Raw genomic sequence first — 27,658 nt, forward strand, 5'->3', positions numbered from 1 at the left:
GGGCCCACCGGGGATTTCCCCTGTACCCCTGTGGGCCAGTCCAACACTGAGGCAGAGACATTGTGGAGGAAAAAGAAACAATTGGAGGATGGCAACAGCTACAAACTTATTACAAATCCAGCTCTATTATTTATAAGACCAATGGTAATATTATTTGCAAGTAATACCCACATGCCACCTCTGTGTCATCCACTTCTGCCCTGCTGGCCATTTGGCTACGAGCTGTCCCTTATTTCATCGACTGCTGAATAATTGTGCTTCCCAGAGAAAACACTCAGGGAAGCACCATTAATGGTCATGTGAGGTATGGAAAAGAAGCTCTGCCTGCAATGTGAGTGGTTCTGCCGCAGGAAGCACACTCCTTCACCAAAAGCCATCAATTCCCAGAATCTAGTGCAATTATCTACACAATAAAAAATGCCCTCTTCTCATGACGGAATGGGTATGTAATACTGGTAGTAAGGATGCCTCCTGTCAAAATACCGACAGTGGCATCCCGATGTACGTTATCCCGACAGGGGTTGGTAGCTATACTACTATACTAACCCTCCCACCTTCTCCCCCTAACCCTCCCTTCTTGTAGCCTAACCCTCCCCACCCCGCACCCTAACCCTCCCTGTTAGTGCCTAAACCTAAGTCCTAAAACTTAAGCCCTTTGTGCTTAAACCTAACCCTCCCCCCTTAGTGCCTACTCCTAACCCCCTCACCCCTGGGGTGCCTAACCCTAACTCCCCCTCCTAGGGGTGCCTAACCCGAACCCCCCCCCCAAAAAAAACCTAACACTAACCCTGCTGTGCTACCTAAAACTAACAATCCATTCCCCGCGGCTAACAGCTAAGACGTGCCAGGCTTACCTCGTTCGGGCTGGCGTCTTGTCTGTATTCTGGCGTCAGGATAAAAATAGACATCATCGGTATTTTGCCGCCTATCTTAAGTCCCGTGTTGGGCTTCCTCCATGGGGATTTGGACCGGCGGCATCAAAGTTGTAGCAGTGAGCACAGCAGTACCATAACCTACCAATTACTGAACTTCTGCACTGCACCACCTATTCACTAATGATGTGTCTTTGACGGCCTGATTGCAACCATATGCTATGTGGTAGAAAATCACAATAAAAATCTTATCCATGTACAGGTGAGACTCTTATCTGGATTATTTTTTGTTGTTGTTGCAGGGATGCTTTACTTACTAGCACCATAAACTGTGTAACAAGTTTCATATCTGGATTTGCGATCTTCTCAATACTGGGTTACATGGCTCAGAAACACAATGTGAAAATTGAAGATGTAGCGACAGAAGGTGAGTGAATACTGTCATTGTCAGACTGCGAGTGACACCTCCCCACCCCAATCACATTAACAAGACCCATTGGTTTTTAGTGAAGATGGTAAGAAAAGCACTGTGAGATCCTCTCACAGGACTTAGATATACAGGGCTTTCTACACCATTCATTTCAATTTGCGGGTTTAGATGTCAGTATTTGTTAATTAAAACAGACACCACTATATTCTTGCACACTTTTAACGCAAAATTTTAATTTATTGTGGGTTAATGGTTTTTTTGGAGGCCAGGAGATTGATGTCAGATTTCAGCAATTGGGATTGGTAAATGTTCGGATTATATGACCTGAACAAACATGTAAGTGTGGAGGAATTTATTGTAATGGAGGGGTGCTGCCACCCACTCGCCTCCCACTCCCCCCCATTCCCTCATGTGTAGTGATTACAGCCACTCAGTGTCAGACTATGTTTCCTGGCCAGTTTATCTCTTCTGCAGCCCGTGTGGCTGGATCGCCATTTGTTATGTGATTCATGATGGTAATCGCAAAAGATGAAACCAGTGATTTGGGCCAGCAGGCAGCCAGACATGGGGGAAATATGAAAGCAGCTCGCATGGAGCCGATAGGGCTTTTTTACGGAAAGTCGACACTCACTATGTTCACAGTTAGTATGTTGATATAAAAATGCTGGCGCCTGTATCCCGACACAGGTATAATGCTACTGAGAAAAGTTTAACCGCAGGTGTGTTCTGACTTCAATCATGCTGGTAAGCAGCATGTTTAAAGTTATAATACCAACCCAATTAACATGCTCTAAGTAGCATTACACCCTTGTCGGGATCCCCGGCGCCGGCATTGTCATGTCGACTAGGGAGGCCAATCCCGGGATTGGTTTTACTAATGTCGACATACTCACTGTGAGCAAAGTTCGAGATATTTTTGTGCGTGAAAAACCCTTGAAACTCCTATGGCGCATGCGTACCACATATATGCATACAGGTGCAGCTGTGATTGAGAAGCACGGTATGAGAAATGTAATGTAAATGTGCTGGGCGGTGAGTGGGAGGTGGCTATATAGACTTATGGAAGTGTCTGTATAGCCACCATTTTATGGGCATGTTATTGGAATGTTGTGGGTGTGTAGGTGAAATGGTTGCTTACACAGATGCTTAATCGCATTGGAGGCCATACTCAGATGGAAAATCTGCACCCACCATAGAGCTGGTGCAAGCTTCATTGGTGCGACTGAAGGTGGCGTCTATAGATGCACCAAGTGGCATTACAGCATATATAGAAACTCAAAGTGGACAGCCCAGTCCTTGCACAGTCAGATTCATGCATGTACACTAGGGGAAGGGCTGCTTATAGTGTAAGAGGGGTGCGGTGCCTGCTGCCATGCAGGTGTACTTCCGTAGCTTACCTTGCGTCGCACCCTCTCACCTTCAGGCCGTATGATGAACAGACAGTCCAGGTTTACCAGACTGGATACGGACACAATGAGGTAGGAGGAAGGAGATGATGTGAGTACCGTCCTTCCTCAACGTCAACCGACTCTCCCTACCGGACCGAGAACCACATAGAGATTCAGGATTTAAGTTTAAGATCATCACTTGCACTTTTGGCCTCAGATAGGGCTCTATTTATTAACATTATTTTTACTAAAATAAAGTGAAAAGGGGTGTTTTCACACCCTTTTCACATTAATTTAGTATCACCTACAGTTACTAAAGGGCAATTGGAGTAGAATTCGTAAAATTCTACTCCAACCCCTGTTATCACTTATTTTTAGTAAGCGGATCGCATTTCCCATAATTGTAATGGGAAATGTGATCCGACCAAAGTTACTAAAAATAAATTGTGAAAAAATACCAGGGAAAGCCCTGTGATAATAACGCCACCTGGAGGTGGCGTTATCCAGGGTCTCCCCCGGTTACCGGACTCCTGCTCCACTCTGATGGGGAGAGCAGAGCCCACAGCTGGCTGCAGTGATCAGCTGTGTGGTCTAAACAGACCACACGCTGATTCACTATAAAAAAAAGGAAAAAGAAAACAAACTTGAATGACTCCAGGGACCGGAGTTCAAGGCTCCGGTGATGTTCTCCCTTCGGTCAGCTGGTCTCCCATGCTGCACTGTGGCCCGGTCGTCACCTGACAGAGTCCCAGTGCAGTATGGGATGTCAGCTGACCGGAGGACATGGAAGACATCACTGGAGCCCGGATCATACAGGTAAGTGTAATTAAGGGAGAGGGGGGGTCACGCGGGGTCCGCGATCGTGGGAGCGGGGCTTAGCGACGGGGCGGGGCTTAGCGATGGGGGTAGCAGCGGCGGCCAGTCGGCGCATGTGCGGGGCACTTGTCACGATATTTTTGGGCGAAAATACCGTGAGTAGTGTGCGGAGGGGATTCGCAGGGACAGAGCTTTCTCGCAAGCTCTGTCCCTGCAAGGGATTTGTAGTAAATCCCTGTGATATTGCCTGAATTCTCAATGTGAACTCAGTCGGTAATATCACACTACAATCTGCATTACCAATGCGGATTGTAGTAAATAGAGCCCATACTGAGTTTCACCTATAGGTACTCGCGCACCAGGTGAAGAATTGACCTTGCAAGGTCCACTGTACACCCTGAAGGAAGGTAGACAGAAAGAAAAACAGACAGACACAGAGGTTCTCACCTATGGCACTCTTGTAACTTCCTCTCGCTCGATCCCTCACAGGTCCCTAGGGAGACAACAATAATGGCGTGCAGGGTCCTTTCCTGCTCTAACGGTGTGTCACACTAATACACCTATCTATATTAATAATGGCCCTAACTCGCCGGCCTAACGTGTGTGGTGTAACACATTCTACAAATTGCAACAATTGGTAACAGTGCTAAATGAATCTACCCTGCACAGCACAACAACCCGATATACATATTAAGATATACAGCTCCAAGATGACCACAGATGAATAACCTCAGTGCTGCCCCTTTAATACTGCCTAATAGAGCTGGCCAGCTCCTCTTCTAGCTAAAGAAAATGGTTTCTTTAGTGGGAGCCTGACAACTCTCCACAGGGTATCAGTTTCCTATGGGTGTGTAGAGCAGAGGCCACTCCTCCACACACGGTACACAACCAGTGGGTGGGAGCAGCAGAGCTGATACACACACCTCTGGTATGTATATATTTATACAGGGGCCCACCTATACGACTATCTTAGTGAACTACCCAGTCCCTCTCAAAAGCTTGGTGCCCTGGGCCTAATGCTCAGGGTCTTATTGGTGGCTCAAGCTCTTAGCCCGCCTACTTCTGGGTACAGAAAAGGCTTGGGCCTAATGCCCAGAGTCCCTTTTTGTAAACATGGCCTCAGGCCTTTGGGCCTGCCTACTGGAGGGAACATTTTCAGTGACCTGGGCCTAATGCCCAGATCACATTTTTTAAATTAAGAGGCTCAGGCATTCAAGCATCAAGTGAACTGGGCCTAATGGCCTGTTCACTAACAATTCTGGAGGGTTTTTGTTTTCCTTTATCAATTGGGCCTTTAGGACTGGGCACCTGCATGTGCCCAGTCCTAAAGCCTGTCTGGAGGCCATAGGCCTAGTGCTCGCCTACTGATACACTAATTCCCAGGTCACTTACCCTGATCGGGGAATCTCCTGTCTTTAGGGCCCAGAGCCCACCACTGCGCCCGGGCCTAATGCCCGCCTTATTGCCCACAGGCCTAATGCCTGAATATAAACCCGGTTCTAGTGCATGACTGCTCTGGTAGTCTAGGGGGAATATATAATACCGGTGGCCCAAGGCTGCCTACTGGTATGTTGGGAGATGCTTCGTTAGCTCTTTTACTTCCCACCACTGCAGCACTTCTCCGATCCTCAGCTTTTTTCTTCTGCCGCTGGCCCATCCTGGCCAGCGGCGCCGCCTCCTCCTCTCCACGTCCAGCTGCCGCTGTACATCTTCTTTCTTGACAGCGGCGTCTTCTGGCCTCTTCTGCGGCCGCCAGAACTCTTGCCGCGGTTCCTTCCAGTCTTCGGGAGGTCTTCTTTCCGCCCTCTCCGCCGCCGGACTGACTGCTCCCGCTCAGCAGCGGCTAATATAAGATGTCGCAAGTGGGCGGGGCTATTGCGCAGTTAACCGTGATTGGCTCACCGCCTGCTATTGGCTGCTGGACTGTGAGCCGTGATTGGCTCGTGGCCATAGCCAAACACCCGATGCTTGTCCTGCGCTGGGTACAGATACTCCGTCCCAGCGCTGGCTTTCCGTCGCCTCCGCTTACCCGGCGCTGGGAGCAGAAACAGCATTGCAGCGCCGGTCGCCAGTGTGTCCTGCAGGGGACACATCTCCGCTTGTCCTTGCCGCTGTGCCGTTGCTGGGATCAGACACTTGATCCCAGCCCAGCTTTCCACAGTAGCATTAACATAAAGTCACAGGCGCGACTCAAAGATGCTAAAGCAGTCAAGTAGTGTTTGACTCAGTTCCATAGTGAGTGTCGACCTCCTGACCACATCACAGCTGATAGAAGTGTGAGGAATCAGCTGTTAGGGCAATGATTATAGAGGGTGCCCCTATAAATAAGTACTGGAGTAAGGATGGCAACTCATCATTATAAACTTAATAGGCCTGATTCTGAGTCGCATGCAATGCTGATTTTTTATTTGCTACTGTGCATGGGAGAAAATCCCTAAAGCCACCTATGGCAGATGCGTTCCACAGTGTACAGTATACGCACAAAGGTGCTCTTGCAAATGAGACGCATGGTATCAGAGATGTCTTGGAAAAGTGCTGGGCGTTCCTAGGTAGTGACTGGATTGTGACTGGTAGGTGGCTAACAGACACATGGAAATGGTCTGTTTTATGAGCGTGTCATGGGCGTGTCACTGGTGTGTGGTGTCTCAGATCACTTTGGCATTGTAACTGCAAAGTGGGTGAGCTCTTTTTACGTTCAGACCAAAGTATTTTTTATGCTGGCATAACAAAAATCATATCAGCTATTGCATATTAATGAGCTTTACAACAAATGATCAGATACCTTGAATCATAATCCAATTGATTTTCTTTATATCCAGTGACTCTGATTGTGTTGGATTACGAACAACACACGTGCAAGTGCACAAACAATACAGTTGCATTGTTTTCAACCAACTAAAACTGATCAATTATAATACAAGCCCTTAATGTATAGACCCTTAATCTACATGTATAGGCTTTTTTCAAAAAAGTTTAGGACTATATTTTAAAGGCTCTATCTGCATTTTTACTTTTTTATTTTTCATTTTCTAATTTTTATCCTTTGTATTTTTATTTTCATTCATTTTTATTTTTATTTTTCCATTCAAATTTATTGTTATTGTCTTAATGTGTATTGCATATATATTTATACGTGCACACTATGGACCTCATTCAGAGTCGGTCGTAATCGGCCGTTCGGTCGTACGCCTAACGATCGAGAATCAGAAAATAATACAATCGCACGGCCGGGCAATCGCAACCAAAGTGACGCCCATACATGAACAAAGCACCTCCTCTAGCCACAGAGTGATAGCAGCTAGCAATCGAGTAAATCGTTGTCAGTCGTTGTCAGTCGCTGTATGTTAATTTTCTTCTGATGGTTGCGGCCGCTTGTGTTGTGTGCAAATGACATAAAAAATTAACAAAAAAACGCATAGAATAAGCCATCCTCATGAAATGTATTTATTCTTATTATTCGCTAATGCAAACGCAACTGAATCAATTACAAGCCAATTAGCAGTGTTATTAGCTTCAACAATCGATTATTAGCTGCTTGCATTGTGTGGCACGAAATAGAAACATCAAACATAACATCAGTCACATTCGATAGTAATGATTGTACTCTGGGGCTTGAGAGAGCACATACCCAACCTCAAGCTGTACGATCAGCCAGGCCTCTAACCTGCTCGCAGAGTGACGTTTTACTACTTCCGGCCTTCTATGTCAGTCGTAGCAGTAAATTTATGTACGCCCCTGAAACGCCGTGAAAACGGTGAGGAACGCCTGCGTTTTTAGACCACCACCCCCGTCAACACCCACAAACGGCCTTTCACGTCAATCAACTCTCGGAAGCCACTTCCTGCTCGTAAGCCGCATGATCGACAGCATTTTGGATTGCAAGGTCTCGTACGCACACGCGCACAACTAACCGTACGCATGCGTGGTTTGGAAACATCGGATGTCTACGACCGAGCAGCCTCTTACAACCGACTCTGAATGAGGTCCTATGTTTTTTTGAAATAAATGTACTTATTAATAAACTCTGGTAGAATCGATAGTGTTGTTGTATCAGCACAGCCGAATTTCCATTTTATCCTAAAAATGCGATATAATAAGGAAATAGAGATCGTATCTAGAAAATTAATACACATGATATAGCAGTTTTCGCAAAGTTACTTTTGCATCTTTATTTTTGATACATTCCTGTAATACATTTTTTAACGCAATGCAAAATTAGGTAAAGTAGTGCGAGGATCATGGCATTCTTTATGCAAAAAATGATACATGGGCCTCTTGATCTTATAAATAAAGAAAAAATGACTTTCATATTTTGCTGCAAGAGAGCTTTTGGGGTATATTTGCTAAAGGGCGGGTTTTTAAAAGTAGAGATGTTGCCCATAGCAACCAATCAGATTCTACTTATCATTAATCTAGCACCTTCTAGAAGATAATAGCTATGGGCAACAATTCCACTTCAAAAATCCCCATAGAGGGTGAATTAGGTAGGGTTCTTCTTGTTCTTAAGTGGATAACTATTATTTTTATATTATAAATATTTCAATATTATTACATTGAAGGGGGGGAGTATTAATTGAAACAAGTAAAAATATATAATTTTTTAAATAAAAAACAAAAATCTATAAAATGATTAAAGTCAAGAATGTGCCATTCACGTGCATGGCATTCTTGCCCATCTTTGCTAAACATATGAGTGAATATATTATTTTTAGGGCTAAAAAACAATGTGGACAGTATAGACATCATACACAAATGTAGTTGGTAGCTAGCAATACTGCAACGCAGTATTCAATAGTATATGGATATACAGTAGGAGATAATGCATAGTATGTATCTTACTGTACATGAAATCACTCTGTGCATGCCCATATAAGCAATTGCACTAATGCCTAGCATAACTTTTGCAATTATGACCACTTCTGTCTGGAGCAGTGAGACAGGGGAGGTAGTGAACATTCTAACATACAGTAAGGGCGTACTCCTGACTTTGTAATATATGTCTGAAAAAGTCATATTAATTGTGGTGGTCAGTGGCAGGTATGGTACACATACGCTGTCGATAATGATTTTAATTAACTGAAATATACAGTTTGTAATAAGCTGGCTGTGAATGCACCGGAATCGGTATGAAATACCGCCGGCTGCGGCAGCCCGACACTGGAACAGATCACGGCAGCGGCAGCCCGACAGCGCTGAAAATCCCGATCGTTGTAAGGTAAGTAATGACTAACCTAACCTAACCCCCCTGACCCTAACCCTCCTTAGGGGTGCCTAACCCTAACCTCCCCCCCAAGTGCCTAACCCTAATCCCCCCTGTAAGTGCCTAACCCTAACCCCCCCTTCCCCGGTGCCTAAACCTAAGTCCCCCGGGGGAGAGGTGCCTAACCCTTAGTCCCCCCGGGGGGTACCTAACCCTAAACCTCCCTCCCCCTAGCCTAACCCTAACGCTCCCGGGGGGGGTGCCTAACCCTAAGTCCTCCCCTGGTGCGGTAAACCTAACCTCCCCCCCTGCGGCTGTCTGCTCGCGCCGCCCGGCATCCCTTCGATCGGGATGCCGGACGCCGGTCTGGCATCGGTGAAATGAGCAGCGTCTACATCTAGACGCCGTGCATTTCACCCTCGCCGAGATATGACAGTCGAGAAGCCGGCTGTCGGTATACTGTCAGCCGGCTTCCCGATTGCATCCCAATGCACCACTTATTCTTGCCGGATGATGCAAAGTCATACAAATTACAATTGCATCTAATTTTGTGAATTTCACCAATACTTTGAAAGGAGTTTTAGGCAACAAGGAGCTACTAAATCAGAGGTATGTACTGTAACCTGTTGGTCTTGAAGGCACACCATTCTCTCATGTGGAACATGTCTCTGACTGTCAGAGACTACTGTGCTTTACAGTCCTGTAAAAGGTCCATGTGTTTCTTATATCTGCCATAAATGCTTCCTCCACCACTTTATGGAAAATGGAAATAAAAATTAATATCAGATATCTTGTGACAATTTTCACCTATACCATGTTAAATATGCACGTTAATTTAATTAAGCCATTTAAACTACATAAAACTTAATATAAACCCTTGATAGGCCATTAATAAACTAAGATGAACTGGATCTTACAGAGCAGTGGTTCTCAAACTCGGTACCCCACACAGTTCACGTTTTGCAGGTAACCCAGCAGGTGCACAGACGTATTCATTACTCACCGACACGTTTTAAAAGATCCACAGGTGGAGATAATTATTTCACTTTTCATTTTGTGAGGAGACCTGGAAAACATGCACTGTTTGGGGTCCTGAGAATCGAATTTGAGAACCTGTGTTATAGAGAAAACTTTGGCCATTTACAGTAGATACAGTGATCAATGAGTTTGCAGTTACAAAAGACAGCAGGTTCATGACTGCCCTCTTGTGGCTTAAAAGCAAAATCACTGTAGCAAATAGCATATAAAGTTTTCAGGGAGATTTACCAAGTAAGTTAATATGTAAGTAGTTACCACAAAACTATAATTTTGATAAGGAGTGCATACATACACAAACTCAGGTTTATTATAATATAAAGTCACCAACAAGTTTCTGCAGGAAAGAGCAGATTAGTTCTGTGTTAAAAACTGATAAGGCTGTCTGGGGGTTACTGTATACCTGTGAGGGGTAGATGGGTAGCAAGTTAAAATGTTGTCAATTATTGTCAGCCAGCAGAGTAGTCAGTTTAACTTGTGTAGCATGTTAGTTCTAATATGCAGATAAAAGGTGACCTGCAGTTTTTGTGTTGCTGATTCTAATCCCATTGTATTGAACTGTGCAGACATGATTTTTTTTCCTCCAAGGAATCTATTGAATTTACATGGCAGGTTACCCCACATTTTTCACAATTGTTTTCCTTTTGTTTGCCATTTTTATAATTTTTTACATTTGTTTTATTCTTTTTTTAAAGATCTAGTTTTATATTGCTTTTTCAGGGCATATAGGGTTATCTTTTGATGCAATATGAGAACAAATATATTTCATTTATTGGCATATAGCAATGTGCCATGCCTCCCACGTAGCTGAAAATATACAATTTTATTTCCCCGTAAGGGTCCTCTGTGTGTGGAAGGTGAATACCTATTTACCCCCACAAATCTGGACAGATGTGTTATTTGTGGGACAGTCCCCTAAAATAGGGACTGTCCTGCTAAAATCTGGGGAGAAACAGGCAAACATTTAAGAAAATAAAACACTTTTCCATGATTCTTTCATAAGCTAGTTTCAAGAAATTAATGAGCCTAGAACAATTTTCTGCTGATCTTTATTTCAAAAACTACATTTTGTGGTCAGAGAAAAATGGTCATTTACTTTATGCAATGGGAAGTATTAATTAGGTGTAAGGACCACATGGACCTTGGACTGAAAATGTTCAAGGGTCTATTATAAGACCCAATGTCTCCCTAAATATGTAAAAATATAAAAAACTACATAATTTTTTGAGGAAAATAGAAATACAATATTCAAAAGTTATCATTTTTGGTCAATTGTGTAACCAGCACATGACTGGTCATCATCATGCTGCATTTATGTGGAAGCCTGGTGCTGTAGCACCATCCACCCCATTATTAATCTGGTCCTGTTGCTATGGGCAACTTCCACCTGTTCTCTTTTAGAAAGCTTGATAATCTCCCCCTGTATTTGAGCTACACTTCATACAGGCTTCCCATGACTGTGAAACTTTGTATCACGCATTTTTTAGTACTGTGTTTATTAAATGTAACAATTACAAGCTTTTTGAAATTGCCATAAAGGTGTACATGTCTTTTTACAGGACCTGGACTTGTATTTATTATATACCCAGAAGCAATTTCTACCCTTCGAGGATCAACATTTTGGGCTATAGTATTTTTCATTATGTTACTTACTCTTGGACTCGATAGTGCTGTGAGTATCCTTGGAAGTCTGTTATCCTTAACTGTGACATTATTAATTTCACCAATGATGCATATAAATATGTAATACAATGCATTAATAAGTAATAAAAGACCACTGTTTACCTTCACCAATTAAAACATTTTATCACAAAGAGTTTTAGATAATTATGGATAAAAGACTTCTACTGATTGGCTGCTTATCTATTTAGTAGGTGTTGTCACTAGAGATTTAGGACCTCAGTCAGAGTCGGTCATAAGCGGCCGCTCGGTCGTTCCAAGCGATGTTCACTAAACTGCACATGCGTAAGATTCGCAATGCGCGTGTGCGCAAACTAGCTGTTGCGATTGGAAATTTCTCTCTCCTTGAACACAGCCAGGTCGTTAGTTTGAGTGACAGAATGAGCCGTTTGAGGGAGGTAACAGGGGAAGGTGCTTGTGAACGGGGGAGTGGAGATCCGAACGCAGGCGTGCCTCACTATGCAAACGGAGTTTAATGGGAGTGCATAATTAAAAAAGTAGTGTCATGGCACACGTGACATGGGTGGTTTTTACACTGGCTAGATCGTAGTTGTTGAGTCAGCCTTAAGCTCTGCGAGCAGCTCCGATGGGTCCAGATGGTCTCGATTAATCCTTATATCCCCGGAGATGACGTGTGTTGCGATCGCAGAGGGGGCGTGTTATTAGACTTAACCCTCGCTCGTTCAGCTAGCGAGCCCATCTTAGCGACGCATCTTGCGATCGCATCATTCGCATATCCGGCCCCTTTTCCCTTACGATAGAGCGGACCTAACGACCGACTCTGAATGAGGTCCTAACTCCTTTCATGTTAGGTGTTCCATATGGTTTTTTCATATTCTTCATATGTATTACCTCGGAATAAAAAAATAGAAATTTAGTCAAGCATTTAATAAATTATTTATCTAAAGAAAGATCCCTAGTCACTGCTTGTTATGACCTAAGGGGGCACAATTTATTATTTATTTCTATAAAATGTGCAATATTAATGTATTATTTAGATAAGGAGGCACTACTATTTATATACTTTATTAGGGAGTCAACACTTGTAGTGCACAGAGGTTAGGCTTTAAAAAATTTGCTGTATAAATTATCTAGTGTCTGTATACATCACCAAAATCTCAATGCTGCCTGCATTTCGTGGGCTATTACATTTGAGCCTTAGAAGGAAATTCTAATTCTCCCATTAATTCATCTTTAAATAACTCTCTTGTCAAAACAAAAACACAGGTATACCCGTCGCAAATGAAAGGTCACTTGAGGACACTCTCCATAGGAATGAATGGGGCCATGGTGATTGGTCACATCGTGGGGACTGCTGTGGTCTGACCAATCAATGTGGTCTCAATAATTCCTATGGATAGTGTCCCCAAGTGACCAATCATTCCCAATTGAGCCCCAGAGCTTTCAGCCCAATACTAGTTGTCCTTAGGTAGGTGGACCTTACTTCCCTAGTGCTGAGCACTCTAAGGACCCCACGCTGCATGTCTCCCAGCTGTAGTGTCACCAGCCTTGTGCCTAGTTTCAGCATAGTGCTGGTTAGTGAAAAATAAGGGGGACCCCACTCAATTTCCACCTATTTTTCGCTACCAGCCTAGGCTAAATAATCCTGGGCTGGTTGTGAAAATGAAAGGAGATTCCCACGCATTATTTGTTATATTTATTTTAATGGGTTTTTTTTTATATATAGGGATCTGTGCAGGTTTCAAATCACAATGGTATTGCAGCAGATTTAGAAACCACCGGGATTTACGGTAGGTTCTATTTAGAAGGTCAAAAAGAGCTTTAGTAAATATTTTCTTTTTAGAACAGACCCAGACGTCATTCTAATTCTGGCGGGTGTGATAAATTTACCCCAAAGTGTATTTAGTGCTATTCTTAAGTATATTGTATTATACAACAGAGTTTGTAGATTAATAATCTGTGATTTTCCCAATTCACTGATTTTGAATATGTAATCACACTGGGGGGAGGATTACCAGGTACTCATTGCTGTACTGGAATACACATCTGGGTCTGCAGTGTAAAACTTTGCAGAGACAAAAACCTCCTTGTGTCTTAAGTACAAGAGTATTAGTTTACAGTATCATGCACCTTAATAATATTTTTCAACAGTCTGGAATAGACCTGTAATATTTTAGGAAACAGCTGTGCACATGTAGCTTCCTCAGATAACAAAGGTTTTCAAAAGGCGCAATGTATTAATTTGCATGGCATAAAAATTCAATAATATTGTATCTAATAACATTACATGGTACATCTAATTTTGTGCCTTGTGATTGGTTCTTTTATTTTTTCAATTTAGTTTCTGAACAGTTTTTTCCAACTTTATTAATTGCTTCTATGAATTATTATACGCATGTGAAATGTGCAGAAACTCTTACTCATCTCTTTAGGGTCATTGCAAGGTTTCTAGGCACCCTAGGCAAAGCTCCACCTTACTGACCCTACGTCCTGCAATACATTCTTCCCAACCATATACATAAAACTATACTCACATGCTTTTGACCAAGTTTTGGGCACAATATTTGTTTGGGCACCATGTTCAGTGGGCCCACCAGGGATTTCCCCGGCACTGTCGATGGTCAGTCCATCACTGATTACTTGTTCTTTGTTACTAAACAGTACTTTGCACAAGATGACTGCAGAGAGGGGGGAAGTTACCTTGAAGGGAGGTTAAGAATACAGATTTGTATGTGTTTTGCAGTGGATGCAAAGTGGGAAAACACGGGTCCTACATTTTTTTATAGAGAATGTGGCCTTTAGTTTTTCATGGCACAAGCTATTACTTAGAAACAATGCCAGATTTATTAAAAATAAATAATAAGCTACTTAAATAATCTGACTAAAAATTGCCAGTTGAATGTGTGTGTGTTTTTGGGTAGGGAAATTACAATGGGGCGAAATTCTAAATACCTCATATCTATGTCCACAGGGGAGTCATCTTTCATATGCACATCATGTCTATATATCTATTAAACATTGTTACAGAACCAAAGCACCCAGTATGCCCAGTGATCTGAACCCCAGCATCCCATTTAGCCATTCACCTCCCATTCAGCCCCACTAACCCATTCCCATGAAGAATCCATTAATCAAGTCACCTCCCAGCAATCATTAAGTCTTTCCCATCAATAATATATTAACGAATTCCCAAGCACCCATTATACCATTTCTCCCCAATAATACATTCATTTATTATTATTATTATTATTATTATTATTATTATTATTCTTTATTTATATGGTGCCACAATGGTTCCGCACACCTTACACAGTACATAAACAAATGAGCACACAAGAAAACAGTTATTAACAACACAAACAATACAGGACAGATACATGATTTATACTTTGCTGCATAACACTTAAATGAGCAGTATGGTGTCAGCAACCAAGGGTTGGGTGCTGTTGTAAATTAAAGTATAATTAAGTGAAGGAGAAGCAGATGAGGGAAGAGGGCCCTGCTTGTGAGAGTTTATATTCTAAAGGGGAGGGGTCAGACAAACATGGGTGACACAGATGGGCAGGATAAAAAGCTTAGTCTAAACTTAAGATGAAAAGGCAATGAGTTGAGCAAAATTGCACCAAGCCTCATGATTTGGGGGCCACAACCCAGGTCCATTTGAGGGGTCATCTTGCTGCGTCATTCGGTATGGTATAGTTGGAGTGGATAAGCAGATTGCATGAGGAGATCAGGAGGGATGCGGGCAGCATTGGGGATCCAGGTGCAGGCACAATCCATAGGCATGGTGGAAATGTGGTGGTAGATAAAAACAGTCCTTAATAGCAGAAATTGCTGATTTGTTAATTTCCCTTTCTGTTCTCCTCCTGTTTAACTCCTGAATAACTCCGTCTTCAATTTAAATATTCTATTTACACTTTAAACTAAGCACTTAAAATCTAAGTACTGTTGCTAGAGCAGCCTCGGCTATGGCAGCCTAATCTATTCACTGCTCAGCACTTATTATCCCATTCCTCTCCTGGATCCATCAATTAATTTGCCCCCTATTTACATTAACATATACATCCAACCTGCCAGCACACATTAACCTACACCTAGCACCCATTCTTACCTTGACATCCAGGGCCGGATTAACAATGGGGCAGATGGAGCTCCAGCTCCAGGCTTCCATATAAAAATAGACCCATCATTGTGACCAGGTGCCTAGCAGGCCACACTGTTGACCATAGATCATAAGTATTAAAACTGTATTTCTAGTTCTTTTCACAACATTCTGCAAATTTTCCATTTTTATGTATTTAGGGAGGCAGTAGTGCTGATAGCGTAGATTGTATGAACCCCCTGGGTGCTGTTAAGGAACAAGTCACAGAATATAGCAATATATTGAAAAGGATGTGTATTGAGGGAGGATACAACGGCAGGGGAATGTAGATAATCTTGGAATTGCAGATATACACTTGGAAATGCAGATAACAATCCAAAGATCAGAATGGGAACAAGGCAGAAACAAATAGTCCTGCATAATTGAACAAAGAACAAACGGACGGTATCTCAGATCTCAGGCGCACAACTCCAAAGTACTGATAATATATAAATGCAATACAATTTTGCAATCAATAGAGGTTTTTAGCATAATCATGGCCAAGTTTATGGGCCTACCCACCTTATCCAGGTAACCTCTTTAGGGTAAGTCCCTAACATACTAGGGTTCAAATCCAGAGCACAGGACACCCCTAAATCAGTGCAGCCTAGTCAACCCAGGGCATTGCAATAGTGAGAAAAGTGAAGTAAAAAAAGTAAGAGCAGCTATGGCTACATAGAAAGGTGAGAATACAAATATAATTAAACAAACAAAGTATTAAAATTGTGTAGAAAAGAAAGAATGTGTTATAATGCAATGCCCTGGAGCAGACCAACCAAAACAATCCAGGGGACCCACGCCCCAAAAATCAACCCAAAATTGCACTACAGTATAAACTTGTAGGACTTACCTAAAATAGCCAGATGTCAGGTGTATTCCATGTTGGTAATGAATAGGTAATTACCTGACACCTGGCTGCAGAAAAGACTCAGAAGAGCAGCACCTGAAGAGCCTTCCAGAACTGCAGTTTATATAACAGGAGGCCTGGTGACCCCTAGTGGTCATTAAATGTGGTTGGAGGATGTACATTCAGGGCAGGTTACTGTATAAATATAATCTCCATACATATAACAAGAGATTGCAGTACAAAAGGGAATATAGCAATTTCAACACAATGGTTAACAATACAGTAGTGAATAAGCAATGGACAATAAAGCTTTCCAATAGTTAGACAAACTTTATTGTCTGTCTGTGCTGCTGCAACACCTCTTTGTGTATAACTAGGAAAAGAGCAATTTATCCGTTGCCTTAAAATACTATAATGTACTTTAAACAAACATTAACCTTTGCAAAACATGGATATACAGTTATCACTCAACAGATTTAGCAAACACCTTAAAACTGTTTGTAGTCCACATTGAATTTGTAATCCACAATTGGCATCTTTCTTGCTTCCAGAGAGTAATAGCTTTGGTTTTCCAATGACGGGGCACAATAAACACAGTTCCACTTGCAATCTATCCCAATTGTCTGTACCATTGCACAATAGCAATAACTCCAAAGTTCCAGTGCTCTATAACTCAACTCAGTATTCACACAAAATGGCTGCCACTGTTTACACTGACAAAATAAGGCAATGTTTCTCTAGTAGCTTAAACAAGATGAGTATCATACTGTTTACTCAAAGTCAGAGCCTGATTCAGCAAGGATCGCAGTTGCTTATATGCACGCAATTAGCCTATTGTTACGTACTATGCAAGCGTATGCATCACAGTGCGTAAACCGGCCACTGAGATCAGGACTGCGATCACGGTGACCATGCAGACCCATCGCAGTGATTGACAGGAAGTGACATTTGTGGGTGGTGATGGGGAGGGTGGTCGGCCGAACACAGATGTGACAGTGCGTTTCAATACTGTTGCAAGGGCGTGCATAACTTAGCCACTGCTATTGCATACGCAGCCTGAGGCTTCAGCATGTGCTAAAGTAAGCAATTCCTGAGTGAGGTCTGATTTGCCTTAACTGTGTGTATGAGTCTGATGTTACTTGATGTTACCGATTACTTTGCTATGTTTCCCAAGTATACAGATGTGAGTAAGATGAAGTGGGAGTCCTTATGTTAGGCTGCGGTTGCAATTCGAATGCAAACATTTGCATATCACAGCTGATATTAGCAACTGTATTGCGTGCGTATAAGCCAAATAGCTATCCTTGCTGAGTCAGGCCCTCATTCTCTTGCACAAGTCAGGATTACACTGTACTTGAAATATAGCAGACAGGGCCGGTACTAGGGTGTTTGATGCCCCCCTTCAAACTATAATTTTGTGCCCTCCTCACCTCTGTCAGGTAGAAGCAGCTGCCAGCTCTCTCTCTTTCTCTCTCTCTCTCTCTCTCTCTCTCTCTCTCTCTCTCTCTCTCTCTCTCTGTCACTGTTTGACATGTCCTCCTTTTCCTGGCATTGTGGTGGGCAGCTGAGGGAGCTCCTCCATTGCTTCTCTTCTTGGGCACAGCACACAACACACAGAGAGAGCAGGTGACATCATTGTGTACGTCACTCGTGTAAACTTCCAGTCTACATGCTATAGCTGGCAGTAACACTGCTTATAACAACTTAACAAAGCAGGGAATCAAACTAGCTCCTCACACTCAGGGGCAGGGATGCTGGACAATGTAAATCAGTTCCTCCATAAACTACATTGAAATTCAGCCTGAATTTATATGTCATTGTTTTCCACGGCCGCCCGGTCCGCCCTTAGTTTTGTCCTGCCCTGATAACAGATCTCAGTATCTCTTAGCAATTCTCAGTATATGTCTATTATTCTTAGTATCTCTTACACTCTCACAATATCTCTAACACTTTTCCATAGCTCTCAAACTGTAGGGATTTCTCCCTTTTACAGCTCTTTTGCTCACAGCCCCCACGGATCTCAGCTGCTGCTCCCAGTGCTGACATGCTTTCTCCAGTGTCACCTGAAGCTTCTGCAGTGGTCACTCAGTGATTATTTAGAGACAATGCTTTGTCTAGTCTCTTGTTTCTCACAGCAGACTTGCATCTACCAGTCTCAATTGCTTATGTGCACCCACAAACACACTGTCCTGTTGCTGACATATCTCAGGCTTGGCGTGTATTGTCTCCACCTGGTGGTAGCCTCCTATATTGTAATGTCCATTGACTCATGAGCCAATGAGTCATTGAGCCACATGAGCCAGAGCCCGGGGTATAAAAGTGTATTCACCCATGTGACTCTGGCTACTCACACCCACACAGCACTGGTTACAGCTCCTCCCCTTCTCAGCAAAGGCCATTGAACATTTTCAGCTCAGGCCCATGATGCACTTAATCAGTCCCTGTTGTCCTCCAGGACCCACTAACCCATTCCCAAGTTCTATTAATCATTTCTCTCACTAGCACCGATAAATCAAATCACCCCTACCAAGTAGCCATTAAAGAATCAATTTCCAGGATTTATTCAGCTTGTCTTCATGTTGCCTGCCTGGGGGAGCCTCTTGCATGATTGGCTGTCTGGGAGGGAAGGGGATGAGAAGGAACGGGACTGGCACTGTTGCCTGTCTGAATCAGGATTCTCAATGATCGCCAGACAAGAGCACTGAGAGCAGGTAAAAAGAAAGAAGTGTGTAAGGGAGAGCCATCTTTAGATGGCATTAGCCTTTTTAGCCTATGGGCTACACATGTAGCACGGCAGGAGTCCAAAAAAAGTAGTAAAACTTGTATCAAACTGCCGGGTTTTGTGATCCAGTGTTGAGTCGTGCCACTCTATTTCCAAGTGACTGGTGGCAATTCTGTGTTATGCCCTCCAGCTAGTTTTACAATATCAAAGAAATGATCATGTGAATCTAATGGCATTACCCAGCTATTGAAATGCCCATGCAGACTGTTAAGTATTGGTGACACTCTTCTCAAATGAAGAACCACTAAGCACTTGAGAAATATTAAAAAAGTATTGACAAACAGATCACTATTTCAATTTCCACCAGTGCAACCCCACCTCTCTAAACTTAATTTATTACCAGCATAATCAATTGTATTTGGTACAGAGTGCTCTTATTCTGTTTTTACACTTCGTTCTGCGCTATTGGATGGGCTCCTTACATTTGTTATTTATTAATCCTTAGTTATATAGTAACAGCATATTCTGATACATTTTAAATTTTATTCAACCCCTTCTTAAAAAACCCTCCATAGCTTCCATCCTGTGGAGGTGGGTTTAGGGTGGATCAGGAGCATGGCATTTTTTGTGCAGGTTGTGGTAAAATAAACTTTGGAAGGAACAAGATGAAATGGATCTTATTATGAGGTATGTTTTATTGTTGCAAAAATATACCATATGCTCCATAATGTTCAGTAGCAAATATCTTTGAAAAAGCATTTTCAAATCAGTCACTGTTAACAAAGTTTGTGCTACAGTATTAGTAGGAAGAGAGGGGTCTGCCATATTTCCCAACAGCTGTAATGTCATTGTTTACTAGCTGAAACATTATGTAAAATCAATATATAAATGCATTTGTTTTTATGTTTTGCCATGCAGATGGGTGGTATGGAGGCAGTGATTACCGGCCTCGCAGATGATTTTAGTATTCTGAAGAGACATCGGAAACTTTTTACCTTTTTAGTTGCTGTGATTACATTCCTGCTGGCTTTGCTCTGTATAACTAATGTGAGTAATAACTCCCTAACTATAAGTTATATTTAATCATTTATTTTTGTATAGTGATACCACATTTCTGTATATTATTGGTAGTATGGGCAAATGATAATAGCGGGTGGCATTTTTTAAATTTAAAGTACTGTAGCAGAGTAGATTCTGCTCATGCACATAATGAATGCTTTATACCTGTTTCAATTTGGTCATTGCAAAAAAAATAACAAGAAAACATGTTTTATATGTTTTTGTGTATACAGTATAGTTGTTATGGATCCCAAGGCTGCTCCATGTAAACCCACTAGAACCCAGGCTAATGAGATCTTCTGCCACTAACAGCCACATGCTGTACTTTTAGAACTAGAAGCGTTCACCGGTACTTAAGTGGCTGTCTGCTCTTAAAACTCGGAGTAGTAGTGATTTTCATGGATTACCTCTGGGAATCAGAGAATTGCGTGAGATACTGGATAAGAGTACAATAGTCAGTGGAGCGGCCTTGGATCTGCTGGTGCAACTTGGAGAATATATGGACTGACTTGAGAGTCAGTAGTGCGGCTTTGTGAGCCAAAGGCGCTGCTTTGAGCGCCAATGGTGCGGCTTAGAGCCGATGGATGCAGTGTGGGCACAGTGTCAAAATCACAATCAGTTTTTACTAGAAATGGAGAAGCCCAACAGGACAAGATGCCGACTAGCGCTGGTAAGCAGTTCGGATATAGACCAGCAGCATTTAGTCCGCCGGTCTATTAACTACATCCCCTTTGCTAAATACTCGTAATTTGGCAGCCTTATGCAGATATGGAATATGCCAGAGGCTAGTCCAAATTTCAGGTGTGGTAAAAACTAAGTGCCTGATTCAGACCCACTCGCGAGCGGCTGTCCGCTCGCAAGTGGGTCGATGTTATGCACTGAGCATGCGCACGACGGAGGGAGCTCCGTCGTGCGCATGCGCCAGACGTGACGAGCGAAGGAAAGTCCTTCGCTCGTTGTGTCTGATCAAAGGGGGCGTGCTGTCGATGTTGATTGACAGCTAGCCCGCTTTGGTGGGCGTGCCGGGGGCGTGCCTCCCTGACGGGGGCGTTCCCACGGGAACGCCTCCCGTCAGAAGCCGGCCCACTGACATCACTAGTGATGTCAGTGGGAGTGATTTTGGCTCTGATAGAGCCAAAATCACTCCGGAGCTTGCGGTTGAAAACCTCAACCGCAGGCTCCGGCTCGCAGTTTCGATGGTCGCGATGGTCACGACCATCGCGCCCATCAAAATGCACGCTCGTATAGGCTGTGGGTGGGGACCCACAGCTATACGAGCGTCCAGGAGGACGCTCCATTTTCATGGAGGGCGGCCCTCATTCAGAGCGTGCGCTCTGCTCAGAGCGTACGGCTCTGAATGAGGGCCTAAGTCTTAAAGTCTCAAATAAATAGGCAACAGCATCCCGCACCAGTAATCCTTCTTTACGTGCTGCTGTTGTCCTTGGCTCAGCCCTTCAACGGGAGTACTGCAGTGCTGATGTCCGATGTGTTGTGTTCTGGGGATACGTACCCCGTGATGTCTTGTCTTCTTACTCTGTCCTGTAGTCCAGTAGAGTGCAGACAACGCTCACCGGCATGGTGCCGGGGTGACCTGCAGGCACCCCACAAGACATACCAGTGAATTGTGGGCTGCAGATGGCCATCTGTCTTGGTGAAGTTCCGGTGGTAATTCCTTGGTAGAGTCTTTGGAATGGTTGTAGTCCGGATGCATAGTGGCCGTGTGGCCTTCCTCAGGAACATGATCAGTATACTGTGTATTGGCTCCAACGTATGTATACCGTGCTGCCGGTGACTTCACTCTAGTCCCGGTTGCTTATGGTAAGATGTTTCATGCAAAAGTTCTCACTGATTGGTTGAGGGTTTATGTATAGGATTATTCCCCCAACACCTGATCAATGTTGCTAGATGGTAAATCTTATTTGAAGTCGTTTTAACTTATAACTGGTTTGCGATTATGCTCGCACAGAAGATTCACTCGCAAAGTGAGTGACAGGTAGACTGCATTTGGGGGAGGTAAAGGGGGTTGTTAAGGAAGCGCGGGCTGTCAGGTCCATTTAAATACTATTTTCATAGGCAAGCATAAATTAGCTTTTGTGATCTCCTTCGCACCATAAGAGCTCTCAGCGTGTCAGGAGAGACGCAGTGATTGAGGCAGGTCAGATTTGACTCACAAGCTGCGTGACTGCCCGATCTGTGTCAATGTTACCGATGTTTATGCTGTTGCACGTCATCGGACAGATATGAGAAGGCAGCAGTGGGTGTCCCTATGCTCGGGTAAGCTTCGTGAGACATTAGCATATTTTCGCTATTGCGATCCGTAAGAGATCGCTGCTACGATTGCATTTGCATAAATCTCTGAATCAGGCCCCTAGTTCACATTTTGATCAAAATATTTAAGCTTGCAAGTCAGTGTCAATAGTCCCTATTTTTGTAAGTCAAACAATGGCACCTATGGTTTAAACACCATTGTAGCCCTGCGCCCTGCTATGTATGCAGAGATTACCGGCATTGCAGAGCAGGGGGCGGGGCTTCAATGATGTGATTCACCGTGATCGTGTCATCGGCCGCCTGTGTACGGCTGGGTGGCCCTAAACCCAGGAGACTTGTCCACCTTTCCGGGTGGCCCGGAGCGCCACGCGATATCCATGAGGGTAGGCAAGTATGGTGCAGACTTACCCCAGCTCTATCCTTTGTGCAAGAAATCAGTCTGAAATCAGTTGGACTTCTGCCTATGGTTGTCTCTCCAATAGGTCGTAATTCCCCTACGTGACCCAAACATGTCCATGGAACAATTATTATGCAACATGTTAATGCTTCATCCTGACTCATGAACTGAAGAGGCCTGAAGCGTACAGATGTGCCCTCATACATCTAGGGGTAGATTTACTAAAGTGCAGGTTTTTAGAAGTGGAGATGTTGCCCATAGAAACCAATCAGATTCTAGCTATTATCTTCTAGAAAGTGCTAGATACATGTTAAGTAGAATCTGATTGGTTGTTATGGGCAACATCACTCCTAAAAACCCCACTTTAGTAAATATACCCCCTAGCTTCAATACACTACGCAGCACGACTTGTCTAGCTTAAGTGTCCCGCCAGGTCCCATGCTACTCTGCTACTGTCAGGCGTGTTTTTTTTTTTGTCGACGCTACTAGGATGCACCATCAGACTGTGCTGATTAATTTGATATGCAGAACTTGGAATGAAAAAAGCTGCGGCAGCACTTTGCATACAGATTCGGAGCCTCCGCTGCACACAAGTATATGCATATCAGATATACAAGTATTGCATATCAAATTAATAGGACAGTCTGCTGGTACGTTTTTAGCGTGACTGCAGCAAAGGACACATCTGTATATTGGGCAGTAATCTCCATTACAGTACTTCTGTTTACCCTGTGGGATTAGTATACAGAATTCCATGTACCATTTGTATTTCAGAAACTTTTGTGACATGACAGATTTATAGGCATGCCCTATATGCATAATGTGAGTTTGTTTTGTAGCTTTCTTATATGACTTGCATCCATTGCACATCTTACGTATGTAACCATAAAGAAGTGCAGTTCTGGCTATATTAACATCACAGCATTCTATAGTGCTGTGTCTGAGAGCTCTAAAGGCCAGGAACTGATTGTAATGGTTGCTGGCTGATACTATGGAGAGAGGATTTACAGTGACAGCTCTGTAAAGAAGCAAAGTGCAGGCAGAAGGTGGGGACACTGGGCCTGATTCAGAGCCGGACGCTATTTGCGCTCGCTCGTTCAGATAAAGGGGCCGGCTATTTAAATTGAGCGCTCGCTCTTTGCGGTCTGTTGACGCCTCTATGTCTGAGCGAGCGAATGAAACATGCGCTCGCTATTTTGTAAAGACGCCCCTTTGCCGTTTGCATCATACGTCATCTCCGCTATTTATTTGATTAATCGAGTACATTGAAAGACGTCTGAACTGCTCGCAGTGCTTGTGGTTGGATTTTCCTACCGCAATCATGCGAACAGTTCAGGCTAAGAGACAACCAAGTGACGTGGCCGATGACGCTGCTTTGTTAATTATGCACACCCTTAAAACACCCGTTTTGACCGTTTGGCACGCCTGCGTTCGGATCACCACTCCCCGTTTTCAAGCACCTTCCCCTGTTACCACCCACAAACGCCTCATCCTGTCACTCAAATTAGCAGGCACTCGCTAGTTTGCGAACACACGATTTCCGACCGCACTGACTGGTTGGCGCATGCGCATTACGACCCATACGCATGCGCAGATGTGCGAACATCACTCAGAGCGAACGAGCGGCCGCTTACGAGCGGCTCTGAACCAGGCCCACAGTCTAGGAACTAGAGGAAATTTTACACTATCATTTTGAAACATATATAAAATATTTTTCCACCCTGAGTTACACAATCAATGAGTGAGAAAGTATGGTCCACAATCGTTATGTTATGTTTTTAAAATCATGTCATTTTTTTAAGAGAGATATTTGGGGGTCAATCCAATTGACTGAGAAGGGTGCGAGTTGTCGTTGCCATAGTGTTAAAACGCCAGCAAAGGCACGGCATCTCGCGCCCCTTCTGGTCTGCTCCGAGTCTGAATTTGCACAATTTTGCTCGGAGCTCTATGGGACTGCGAGCACTGTTAATGCGAATTCGGTCTGCCGTCAAGTGCGACCGTTGTCACAATGATTCACACCCGCCGGTACACATGGTTTAATTGGATTGACCCCTTTGTTTTTTGCAGAGAAAACAGATACATAAAGAAATACAAAGAAAAAATGACAGCACAAGACATTAAGACAGTAACAGATTATGTCATTATAAGCCGCCAATAGAAATAATAGGGTGACAAACGTATGTGGTTGAAGAGTAAATGTAACAAGAAACGTGTGCAACAAGTAATGAGGGTATAAATGGTGGAGTAGCACAGGAACAGGGCTCCTGATTCAGAGATTACGCCAATATCTCCGCGGCTGCGAATATGTAAATGTCGCCTCTTTGCCTCACACAAACAGTCACTGCCTGTCAATCACTTTGTAAATATTCACTGAGAACAACATCGGTAATATAAATTGACGCATGCGCAGATTACCGATAATTTCTCAACTGCATAACCATCGGCATCTAAATCAAGCCCCCATTTACATCTATTCTTTTTTTTTAGACTCCTAAGAAGAGGGGTTTCTACTGGATAATGGGCCTGATTCAGACCCACTCGCGAGCGGCTGTCCGCTCGCAAGTGGGTCGATGGTCTGCACTGAGCATGCGCACGACGGAGGGAGCTCCGTCGTGCGCATGCGCCAGACACGACGAGCGAAGGACTTTCCTTCGCTCGTTGTGTCCGATCAAAGGGGGCGTGCTGTCAATGTTGATTGACAGCACGCCCCCTTTGGTGGGCGTGCCGGGGGCGTGCCTCCCTGACGGGGGCGTTCCCACGGGAACGCCTCCCGTCAGAAGCCGGCCCACTGACATCACTCGTGATGTCAGTGGGAGTGATTTTGGCTCTGATAGAGCCAAAATCACTCCGGAGCATGCGGTTGAAAACCTCAACCGCAGGCTCCGGCTCGCAATTTCGATGGTCGCGATGGTCACGACCATCGCGGCCATCAAAATGCACGCTCGTATAGCCTGTGGGTGGTGACCCACAGCTATACGAGCGTCCAGGAGGACGCTCCATGGAAATGGAGCCCGGCCCTCATTCAGAGCGTGCGCTCTGCTCAGAGCGTACGGCTCTGAATGAGGGCCAATGTTTGTTATGCTGCAGGTCTAACTGGGAGCTCCATATTTTAATTACTACTGTAGCTCTATCTAACTGATTGGGGCATTAGTTTACAGGTGCTATACAGAACATCAATTTACAAATGTGCTACTAGGGGAGAAAAACAACACATAATAATACCATATTTATTTCACACTGCTTTATGCAATCCATTGTAAATTGGACCATACTTGCCAACTCTCCCTCATTGTCAGAGAGACTCCCTGAAATAGTAGCAATCTCTCTGTCTCCCTGAAGAGTCTAGCAATCTCCCTGATTGCACCTTACCCCCATTATGAAGCTGTTATATTGGAAAAAAAAACAGAGATACATACATAAATGGGATCATTAGTATCATTACCCTGCATTGGTTATATAAGGCACAGTGATCCCTATGGCTACATGCATTTTCTGAAAAGTATTAGTGTGTTTTCATCAACAAATAGATCTTACTAACTGCTCTGGGGATCATTTACATTTTTTTTTAACATAGATTTTATGGCACGCCTCTCATATGTAGCTGTACACGTTCACTTTACCTCCGGGCTCATAGGTGATGCTTTCACAAGCTCCCTGAAATGCTTTTTCAAAAATAGGCAAGTATGAGTTGGACGCATGAAGAAACATTGAGTAAAATAGCATATTTGGCACAGAGAAATGTATTAACAGCACTACATACTGTATTGTTTGTGTGACTTGACTATCATGTTGGGGTATATTTATTTTTCAGCGTTTCTGGACACAGGATTTGAAAGCACAAAAACATTGAATGTAAAACAATGCTGGCTTTTCATTTATTTTTATTGTCCTTTTAAATCTCACCGCCAGAACTGCCGCAGCTTAGTAAATATATATATGTATATATAGTGTGTCTTGACAAACCTGCTGCATGTTTAAGTTGCAATAAATTGCATGCAATGTGTTAACATCAACAATTTTTCTTGGAGACAGACGCAGCAGATAAAAAAATTAATTGCTTTTGTTTTTCCTACTGATTTACCAACTGATTTACAGTAAAAGAAACTTAACTAACTGATGTTAAATATATTTAATATCAAATGCTTAATGTATTACAGGTTGAGTCTCCCATATCCAAATATTCTGAAATACATCATTTTTTGAGCAGGACTGAGATAGTGACACCTTTGCTTTCTGATGGTTTAATGTACACAAACTTTGTTTAATGCACACATTTATTACAAATATTGTATACAATTACCTTTAGGCTGTGCATATAAGGTGCAAATGAAACATAAATGAATTCTGTGTATGTACACAAACTTTGTTTGATGCACAAAATTATAAAAAATATTGTATAAAATTACCTTCAGGCTTTGTGTATAAGGTGTATATGACACATAAATGCATTCTGTGTTCATTATGGTATGCAAATATTCCAAAATACGGAAAAATCCAATATTCAAAATACCCCTGGTCCCAAGCATTTTGGATATGGGAGACTAAACCCGTATAGGTAACACAACAAGGAAATTACAGAAAAAAATTAACTTATCATGACTGGCTAATACTGTATGTAATTTTAATTAATTTAAGGTGGGTAGCTGGTTAGCTATTTAGCTTATAATGGGTATATTTAGTAAAGTGCAGGTTTATAGAAGTGCAGGTGTTGCCCATAGCAACTAATAAAATTCTACTTATCATTTATCTAACATCTTCTAGAAGATAATAGCTAGAATCTTCTATGGGCAACATCACTTCTTTAAACCCGCACTTTAGTAAATATGCCTCTAATAGTCAATT

At 43.1% G+C, this 27,658-nt stretch overlaps 1 protein-coding gene across 2 annotated transcripts in view; it reads left to right on the top strand.

The window, feature by feature from the left end:
• Nucleotides 1-27,658, top strand: part of SLC6A2 (solute carrier family 6 member 2) — a 338,811-nt gene that overhangs the window by 270,176 nt on the left and 40,977 nt on the right. For both annotated transcript variants that reach the window (XM_088471851.1, XM_088471850.1), the window contains 3 exons: nt 1,175-1,299; nt 11,301-11,413; nt 20,011-20,139. In XM_088471851.1, the coding sequence (XP_088327977.1) occupies nt 1,175-1,299; nt 11,301-11,413; nt 20,011-20,139 (367 nt within the window). The remainder of the gene's footprint in view (nt 1-1,174; nt 1,300-11,300; nt 11,414-20,010; nt 20,140-27,658) is intronic.

Source organism: Taudactylus pleione, unplaced genomic scaffold, assembly GCF_031769625.1.
Source record: "Taudactylus pleione unplaced genomic scaffold, aTauple2 ptg000117l, whole genome shotgun sequence".
NCBI lineage: Eukaryota > Metazoa > Chordata > Amphibia > Anura > Myobatrachidae > Taudactylus > Taudactylus pleione.